A 10,435-nucleotide genomic window follows, 5' to 3' on the forward strand; every position below is an offset into this window, starting at 1 on the left:
CAATATTTGCTCATTTCATTTCATTTCATTTACATTGGTTTACATCTTTTTGATTTTATGAATGCTGCATAAGTATTGTCTATGTCATCTCCAGATATCTGTAGAATTGGAGATGACATAGACAATACAAATTAAGACTAAAGTTAACACTCTTGGACTCTTAAAGCTTGGGAATGATTTCACAATCTGGGCTCAATTCAGACTCTGCACTAAGAGTTGACTTGGATTGAGACTCACAATCTAGAACTCTGCATTGTGCTTATATTCTATAGCTTGGAATTTTGGACTAGTCTATAACTCTGGTTATGGGTAAAACTGTAGCCTAAGTACAGACTCTAGTTATAGGTACTCTTATAAGTATAAATATATACTATGGAAGTCTGGTGCTTAATCTAAATTTGCCTTTACATCTGTGAATCTGGGCTTGACACAGACTCACTCACTCTCACTCATCTTCTACCGCTTATCTGAACTACCTCGGGTCACGGGGAGCCAGGCATCTCAGGCGTCATCGGGCATCAAGGCAGGATACACCCTGGACGGAGTGCCAACCCATGGCAGGGCACACACACACTCTCATTCACTCACACAATCACACACTACAGACAATTTTCCAAAGATGCCAATCAACCTACCATGCATGTCCTTGGACCGGGGAAGGAAACCGGAGTACCCGGAGGAAACCCCCGAGGCACGGGGAGAACATGCAAACTCCACACACACAAGGTGGAGGCGGGAATCGAACCCCCAACCCTGGAGGTGTGAGGCGAACGTGCTAACCACTAAGCCGCCATGCCCCCCTTGACACAGACTCTATAAATTCTATAGAATTGGCTTCTGAACTCGAGTCAAGTTGGGACTCTGGGTTGGACTCAGACTATATAGTTTGGAACTCTGTACTTGACAGAGACTCTACAGATCAAATCTTTGTACTTTTATTCTACAGCATTTGTACAGATTGGCTCAGTTCTGACTCTACAACTTGAGACTCAGACTTTACATCTTGAAAAATAAGGACTTATAGAGATTGGGCTTATAGTAGACAAGTTGAATTGATTCAGATTTGATGGCCGGGGACACTGGACATGACCTGAACCCTAGAGATTAGGGTTCAGTCTCAGGGCTTAGCTCAGACTCTACAGTACAACTTGTAATCTGCATCTTGAGGTATTGGATTTGACTTGCATAATAGTAAAGTTTGAAGCCCAAGTCTTTAAAGTCCAGATGCAATTTGGATCTACAACATCTTCAACTAGGACTTATAGTAGACTTGTGACTTGGAAACTGTATTATAAAGTCTGGTTTATTCCTAAATTTGATCTCACAACAAGATCTTAGAGATATGAAAATGACCATAAAGCAGAGTTTTTTGTTGAGTAACGTTGGAAACAAATGATATTTTAGTTTAACAATACTCAATAAAAACCTCTGCTAATCATTCATTCATTCATTCATTCACCTTCTACCGCTTATCCGAACTTCCTCGGGTCACGGGGAGCCTGTGCCTATCTCAGGCGTCATCGGGCATCAAGGCAGGATACACCCTGGACTGAGTTCTGCTATAATCATCATTTTCCTATCTCTAAGTTCTTCAAGAACATAAAAGACACAGGTATGAATGTGCGCATTATGTTCCAAGTTTATAACTGCATAATTATGTGTTCTAACAAAGCAGCAAGCTTATGTGTTGGAGTTCACCTGCATAACATACAGTTGTTACCAGCTATCCTTTGAATATAAAACCTACAAGTCCATCAGAAAGTCTTTTAAAGTCCTTTAAAAAAAATAGAGATTATAAAGGAAGAAAGACGGAGGAACCTGTACGAGTTGATGAATGCGAGGGACAAAGGATTTTTGGTGTCCTTTTGTCAGCGCTAATGAAGAACCTCATGTTTAATTCAATGAGCTGGACGCCGACATCTCCCCTCTCGATGGAAGAGCACGCACCTCTCTTTGTCACCCACTCTTGTTTTGTCTCTTTATCTCTGCCTCTGATTCATTCCCACTATCTCCCACTTCTTCTTTAGCACCCTCATCTCTCTCTCTTTCTCTCTCTCTCTCAACTTCTCATTCTGTCTCGGTCTCTTCAGCAAAGACAGAATCATTTATCAATCACCGGAAAGTGTGGCTGACAAAGAATCTGTCCTAATTAGTCCTCCTAAATGTTACCTTGATGGCTGGTATCTCTGGCGTGTATGTGTGTGTATGTGGGTAGATGTCCTAACAGGCCATGGAGACTGTGCCTTCTTAATGAGTCACACAGGACACATATGGTTACCATGACGCTGAGGAGAAAAGAAAGAATGAAAGGATGAGGGAGCTAGTTAATAAATGACCTTCTCTTCTGATTCTCCTTATACCTCCATGTGTAGGTGGGCTCAGTTTCACTAAACCAGCCATTTTATGATCCCAAAGCCCTAGAAGGTTGGTAAGCTTTGTATTTTATGGTGCCTTTTTTTTTCTCCATCTCCAAGGATCCTTAAAGCTGTCTTTATTCTCGCAGACAGCCATAAAGCCACCCTACAGGTCTAACTGTGCAAAAGGTTCTCCTGGAATATTTCACACTTAATAAGGTGTACGGTGAAAAAATCTCTTGATTTGTTTACACCAAGTCCTAATTGAGCCTAGCAACAAGGAGCCAGGTTTATTCAAATGTGACGTGACATACGGCTAAGTACGGTGACCCATACTCAGAATTCGTTCTCTGCATGTAACCCATCCAAAGTGCACACACACAGCAGTGAACACATACACACACATCGTGAACACACACCCGGAGCAGTGGGCAGCCATTTATGCTGCGGTGCCCAGGGAGGAGTTGGAGGGGTTCGGTGCCTTGCTCAAGTGCACCTCAGTCGTGGTATTGCCGGCCCGAGACTCGAACCCACAACCTTAGGGTTAGGAGACGGACTCTCTGGGACAGAGGTGGCTTAAGTCATTAAGGCTCTGGGTTATTGATCAGAGGATGGGGGTTCAAGCCTCAGCACTGCCAAGCTGCCACTGTTGGGCCCTTGAGCAAGGCCCTTACAGTACCCTTCCCTGCTTAAGGGGTGCCATATCATAGCTGCCTCTGCGCTCCGACCTCCTCAGTTGGGATTTGCAAAGAAAAGAATTACACTGTGTATATGTGACTTCCATGCACTGTCTCTTCCATGCTCCATTTAATTCATTCACCTCATACAGTACAGTTGCATACAATGACATGTTCAGGTCAAAATTCTGAGGACATACACAAAGAATCGGGTGTGATTACCTATAGGGCCTATAGAGTTTGGTAAAGTTCATCTTTGTACTTTTCTTCAAGTGTTTTGTTGTGTAAGTGTTTTTGGCTTTACATCATACAGTACAGTATGTGTTGGTTTAAACTTGCAATTCCAACAGGATTAGGATACGCTCAGCATGAAGAGGTGAGAAAAGTCTTAACACGTCTCTTCTTTGCCTGAAAGGGGATTTCCTGCGTCTTTATTAGCAGCACATTGCGACACGTTCATACAGTATGATGAAAAATCGCCTGCTTCATGACAGCTGCCCAGATGTGAGCACTTTTCAATTACTCCAAAGTCAACCAAGCAAGACGATTAACAAAACAGACAGAGGGTACGAGAAAGAGAGAGAGATGGAGAAAGAGAAAGAGAAAGAGACTGTGTTTGTCCTTTCTTTCTCTTGTCTAGAGGAATAAATGTTGTCAAAACTGTTTCTCCGACTGAACAGCTGTGGATGTGGAGAGCGTCATCGTCATCGTCGTTGTCATCGTCCAAAGAGATTTAATCACCTCAGATCCAAAGACTCTTAAATCCCACTGCCAAAAAGATCCTCTGAGAGGGAAAAGGGGTTGCAGGAATAAATAATAAAGATGGCAGTGAAATGCTGGTGTAGCTAATGATTATTCACTCTATTACAAAACATGCCCTGCTGCACCAGTCAACAGCTGCAGGCAAGATAATGAGAAACAAAAAGAGCATGTAAACCACCATTTCTGCTCTGGGGTCTCTCTCAATTTCTTTCACTTTCCCCTTCTCTGTCTCTTCAATGCCTGTGATGCAAATGAGGTTTCCCAGGAGTCCGGGGCACATCGTCCCATCCAGCCGCTCCAATTACCGTGCCACGTGAGTAAGTGAAGACACGAGCGAGGTTAAATTGGTTGACTTCAAGGGTTGCCATGTGTTTATCTTAGTTCAGCCAGGGATCCTGTTTTTCTGCTGACAATTCAACAGTTGTGCTGATTTACAGTGCCATTTTTACTGATGTAATCGCTGTAATTATAGGTATTTTCCAAGCAGCGTGAGTAATAACTCTTGAGCGGTATGTGAAAAGACAGGAGTACAGATGTGGGTGTCTCTTAGTTAGTACACTGCTTCCAATATCCTGGTTCTACTGTACCTCATTAAACCCTGGACTCATGAGACATTCATGACAAAGATATGAACAGAATTACTGGGTTGAGTGGGACTCTATAAGAAGCCATAAGCTGGAGGAAGAGTTTTGAATACTAATCGTTAAAGGTAAAAATTTGGAACGATTTTTACACATTGAGTCACGGGAATTGTTACAAATGAGCAAATAATAATAAAAAAAAAATCATGTCATGTTTTAGAGAAATGGCATGTGTGTGCAGATCTCTTCCTTCTTCTTTTATGCCTATTTGCCATCGTAAGTGTTTTTGGCTTCACGTCATATGTCTCCAGCTTGTCCTGTTATTTGTGTTCAACCCTACTGTGATCACCTGTTCTGTGTCTTAACCTTGATTAGTTTTCTATTTATACCGTGCTGTTTCTTCATCTGGGGACACGGTGGCTTAGTGGTTAGCACGTTCACCTCACACCTCCAGGGTTGGGGGTTCGATTCCCGCCTCCGCCTTGTGTGTGTGGAGTTTGCATGTTCTCCCCGTGCCTCGGGGGTTTCCTCCGGGTACTCCGGTTTCCTCCCCCGGTCCAAAGACATGCATGGTAGGTTGATTGGCATCTCTGGAAAATTGTCCGTAGTGTGTGATTGTGTGAGTGAATGAGAGTGTGTGTGTGCCCTGCGATGGGTTGGCACTCCGTCCAGGGTGTATCCTGCCTTGATGCCCGATGACGCCTGAGATAGACACAGGCTCCCCGTGACCCGAGGTAGTTCGGATAAGCGGTAGAAGATGAATGAATGAATGTTTCTTCATCTCACCACAAAGACAAAGTCTTTTGATGCAAGTCCAAGTATTGTTAACAACAGAAACAACAGGAACTTCAGTATAGTGTGACGTTTTTTTGTGAACACAATGCCTTCTCTCTCAGGATCAGTTACTTTTTACCAAACCCGACCCTGTTCGAATGCATTTTCTAGCTTTAACCTGCTTTATAGCCGAGCTACTTGTGTGGCCCTTGAACATGGCGCCAATGACTGGCATTTCTAGGTCCAATAATTTGGAACGTGTGTAGACACACCTTGATCTACAACGATGCGCGGAACCTCTTTCTCAGCAGGAGAGCTGCAAGTGATGCGATTGCCTTCCACAAATCCGTCCATCTCAGCCAGGTCTTCAAAGGTGCAGTTTACGCCAGCGGAGAGCTCAGGAACATTATGGGCCTCCAGGATGAGCTGGAAAGTAGGAAAGAAAACATCAACAAAGTGCAATTAAGTTCCAAACCAGTTCATTCAGTTTATCTATAACACCATATTCAATTGTTCCAGCAATGTTTTCACATTGTTTGTTGACTCCAAAACACAACAGCCTGAACATTTTACTTTTTTATAGAAAAAAAAAATCTATTGCTTTAACCTTCAGATGCACCTCAGCCACCAGAAAAGTAAGAAAATACACTGAGTGCTTAGATAAATATCTGCGCATGACCATCTGCTCCTGATACAACCCGACCATCTGTAGGCCCACACTGACTTTAATGTGATCCACTGGACCCAGGAGAGACAGACGGAGGAAAGAGGGAGATACTAAGAAAGAGAGATAGAGAGAAAGAGCAAGAGAGAGATGATTGGTGATATAACTCCCTAGATTATTTCAGTTTTTATTTGCTTTGCCCTGGGGAAAAATGTGCTGCCTAATACAAAAACAGCAAAACAAAAAAATCAATAATAAGGACAAATCCAATCACGGGACATTAATGGCTATGTTCTTGACCCTTGTTTCCTTCTAAACACACACAGACACATTCTTCATACCTTGTGACCTTTTTCTCTTCAATATTTAAGCTATTACGTCAGAAAGGCCCGATTTACCTTCATGCACTTGTCCTTGAATCTCTTTAATATTTTCCATTTAATCATCCTTATTGGTCACAGACGGCCATTTGTGAAGAGGAGCAACAGCCAAGACTCACATGGAGATCTCCCCATTCCTGGAGTAGTTTGCCAGCTGAACGACAGGCTTTTAGAGCCTGTCTAATCCACACTGGAGGATCTCTGCTTAACAAGGCAAACCCAATGAGTCTAAAGACCTGAGGGACTCTGCCTCAAAGATACAGCTCAATGACCGTCCTGATCTTGTGAGCTTCAGGAGCCAGAAGCTGGCAAAATGTTTATCCTTATACACATCTGAGTGCAATGCAAATGCACATTTACAGAAACTAAACATAGGATTATTACCATTTCACACAGGATAAGAGACTGGAGTGTGTATATGACGTACACGTTATCGTCATACTAAATATTTCACTTATATAAGTGTCTTAAAATTAAATACAGACTCAGGCTGATAGATTTGACCACCAGAGCAGGGGTGTCAGAGAAACCTCGAGGCAGATGGAACACAACAGCAGAAGATCACATCAGGTCAGGAGACAGCGAGAGGCTACAGTCAGCACAGGATCAGCAAAAACAGACAGATGAAGACTGGTTTTAGAACCCATGAGGTACAGGTAAGTATTATGTATTCTGACATGTGTGTGTTTGTGTGTACTCCAGTTCAGGCTTTCTTGGTGTTCCATCTCCAAGTGTTGCCACTTCTGCAAACAAAATGATGTCATCAGTGGGTGGGCGTCTAATACTGGGACAGAAGCCAGTACCGGGAGCTTCAATTGCTGTTGCTCCATCGGTTTTGCTTGTGATCGTTGATCCGTTTATTTTTTGCTTATGACAATTCTTTTACTTCTTTTAGTATTTGCAAATATATATATATATCGTCGCTGTCAGGCGGAATCCTCGTATCTCAAAAACTGTTATTTTTCAGGAAATTAAAAAAAACGCCGTACCTTATCTGCAGTGCACAGGGTTTAGTCCGCGTTGCAGTGGATTGTCTTGCGCTAAATTCCTGTCCTCAGACGAGCACCAGAACTAGCGGGGGTCAAGATTTTTTTTTCTTTGAGCCCAGTGTTTTGAAGACATTTACCTCAGAAGACGTGTTGATTCGTTGCGACTCTTCTTGAGGAGAAATATGCCGTGAAGCTCTCCCGCGGAGTGAGGAAGAGGTGGACAGTTGAAGTGTCCAATGGAGTTATGAGATTTGTGCTCAAGCTATTTTCAAGACTTTAGATTGGTTAATAACTTGTAAAAATAACAGACCCACGTGGGGACTGACCAATAGCATCGATATGTGAAAAAATATGATATTGACCAAATTTGGACATACGAGGTTTCCGCCCGACAGCGACGATATATATATATATATATATATATATATATATATATATATATATATATATATATATATATATATATATATATATATATCTGGTATTTTCTTTATCTTTTGGTAAGGTACGTTAAGGAAGCTAAACATCCACAAGCTTTGCTTCTGTGAGCAGATCAGTTAGTCCATATCCCAATGTGTTTTCTGTTTGTTATTTTGGCCTATTTGATCCATCATGAACTTTACCACAGTTGTATTGGACTGTACATATAGGGCTATATTGGAAAATTTCATTTAACTAACTCCACGTTCTCTGTCTGACTCCTTCCTGGCGAAATCTGGGGCGTCATATTTATATTCTGTTCCACTGTATGTACTTAACCCCATGCCTTTTCTCACACTGTGTGGCCGAACCCTTAACTGGACATAATGGGAAAATGTTGACTGTATGAGAAACACTCTCTACGTTGAGAACATTTAAAAGTCCAAACTGTAAACCAGCCTAGTGGAGGTGATGTAGGTCAACTCTAAATATCCATATTGATAGAAAGCAATGGTCCTGCGACACCGCCTCATCTCTCTGCTCTTCATGCGTGACATGGTGCTGTAACAGCTCTTGCCCAGAAGAATGGCTGACCTATGCTGTTTTTATATTGCTATTTAATAAGAAGGAAGACGCTCCCAAGCAAGATTCCCTCCTCCCTCCATTCCTCTGGATGCAAAAGCCGAGGCCGGGATTTTTTAATCTTTTTTCTTGTGCCCTTTTAGAGAGCCAGGCCTGAGAACATCTCCAATTATATTTGGAGCAAATTACCTCAGACGCACGGCTGGCTTGAATATGAAAATTTCTTCGTGTTGTCGAGAGTGGCGTATTCCATAAACAAAAAGTCTCCATGCAATCCACAAAGACGTGACAGCTCTCCGCTCTGTGATTACGTTTGCGTCCAAGTGAAAAGCATCACCAAAAGAAATTGATAAATAATCCTACAGCACCGCTTACTTTAAATGGAAATATATTGCTGTGACGGCAGAGAGGGGTTTAAATACAAATGGGTGGAAGTCACAGCTCCTGCCCCGAGGGACAAAGAAAACAGAGCGGTTTTCTCCTTGTCCGTTCCTGGAAGACTTTTAAAGTCAGTGTATTCAATATATATTAAAATGAAACTCGGAAAAGGTTACCGGGAGCTGGAAGCAGTGACCACGTACATTTTATATTCTGCAAATAACCACATTTGTACCAGAGATGACATTTATATTATATTTATACTGTAGAGTTTAAATTTACAGTGCTGTGCAGAAAAAAGAGAGAGAGACTTTGTTTAGAATAAAGTCGATCTCCCAAAGGTACAGAAACACCATGAAAAAACTGTTTATATATATTGCAATTCATAATATTATTCATTTTGACCTACTTTATTGGCTGCCAAGCACAATCATTCTAAATATATCATTCTACCTGTATGTATTCGAACATACTGATGCCTTGTAGGGAAAAACTCAAAATTGCAGTTTGCTTCAATGTTTTATTCTGAAAAAGAAAAAAAAAATAACATGCCTTGAAAGATTTCTTACAAATGGTCATAAACGCATCAATCACGGACTGATTTTAGCTTTGACTCCACATTTCTACCTTCAAATTCACCATTACTGTGATGTTTATATTTTAACATTGTGTCTTAGAAGCCTTGTTTATGGACTGACTCAATCAATGTAGAAATAAAACAATGACAGTACAGAATGTCTGGCAAACTGGGTCGTATTGCATACACATTGGTGGTGTTTCAGTGGTGGCTCAAGGGTTGATAAGGGTTCAAGCCCCAGCACTGCCAAACTGCCGCTGTTGGGCCCTTGTGCAAGGCCCTTAACCCTCACTGATTCAGGGGTTCTGTATAATGGATGACATGTATATGTGACAAAATAAAGGCTTCTATTCTATTCCAAATGTGTCAACTAATACAACATGACTTTAAGGTAAGAATTCTAGGAGATATTATTATTATTATTGTTATTCATTCATTCATTCATCTTCTACCGCTTATCCGAACTACCTCAGGTCACGGGGAGCCTGTGCTGATCTCAGGCGTCATCGGGCATCAAGGCAGGATACACCCTGGACGGAGTGCCAACCCATCGCAGGGCACACACACACACTCTCATTCACTCACGCAATCACACACTACGGACAATTTTCCAGAGATGCCAATCAACCTACCATGCATGTCTTTGGACCGGGGGAGGAAACCGGAGTACCCGGAGGAAACCCCCGAGGCACGGGGAGAACATGCAAACTCCACACACACAAGGTGGAGGCGGGAATCGAACCCCCAACCCTGGAGGTGTGAGGCGATTTTACCCTGTGTCATGTAAAATGTTAGTACGGCTTTTACACTGTTAACTGCACCCCGGGGTACCAAATGTGCAAAGGGTGAAATGATACAATGTTAGAATGTTACAGGCAGTTGCTTAGCTTCAGGAACTGTACAGTGCATGAAAACACCATATCATATGAAATCCAGGATGTAATAACACTCGGTAACATCAAGCACGGGGATCGAATCGGTGAACATCACTAACCCAAAACCACAGAAAATGTCTTGCAGTGTTGAAGAAACTGAAACGTTTCAGCACCAAGGCCAGCACCGCCTAGTGTAGCTGCAAGGCAGGGCAGCAAAAAGTGTACCAGATGTCAGCGGACCAATCAGGAGCGCCCTCTAACTTCTCACCCTCCTGGAGGAGACTAATGACGGAAGCTAGGCCCAGCATCATTCGAAAGTTGTGAACGATAACGATACCTGTTCAGGACGGTCCTAGTTTCCTCACTAACATGAAAGCATGAGATGTTGGCAGCGCAAATATGCAAATAGGAAGAATTTAGGA

The 10,435-nt window shown here is 42.4% G+C and overlaps 1 protein-coding gene across 1 annotated transcript in view; it reads right to left on the bottom strand.

The window, feature by feature from the left end:
• plxna4 (plexin A4) overlaps positions 1 to 10,435 on the bottom strand; it is a 328,266-nt gene that overhangs the window by 90,993 nt on the left and 226,838 nt on the right. Inside the window, exon 7 of the mRNA XM_060890039.1 lies at positions 5,421 to 5,574. Within this exon, the coding sequence (XP_060746022.1) occupies positions 5,421 to 5,574 (154 nt within the window). The remainder of the gene's footprint in view (positions 1 to 5,420; positions 5,575 to 10,435) is intronic.

The sequence above is a fragment of the Tachysurus vachellii genome, chromosome 16 (assembly GCF_030014155.1).
Source record: "Tachysurus vachellii isolate PV-2020 chromosome 16, HZAU_Pvac_v1, whole genome shotgun sequence".
Lineage (NCBI taxonomy): Eukaryota > Metazoa > Chordata > Actinopteri > Siluriformes > Bagridae > Tachysurus > Tachysurus vachellii.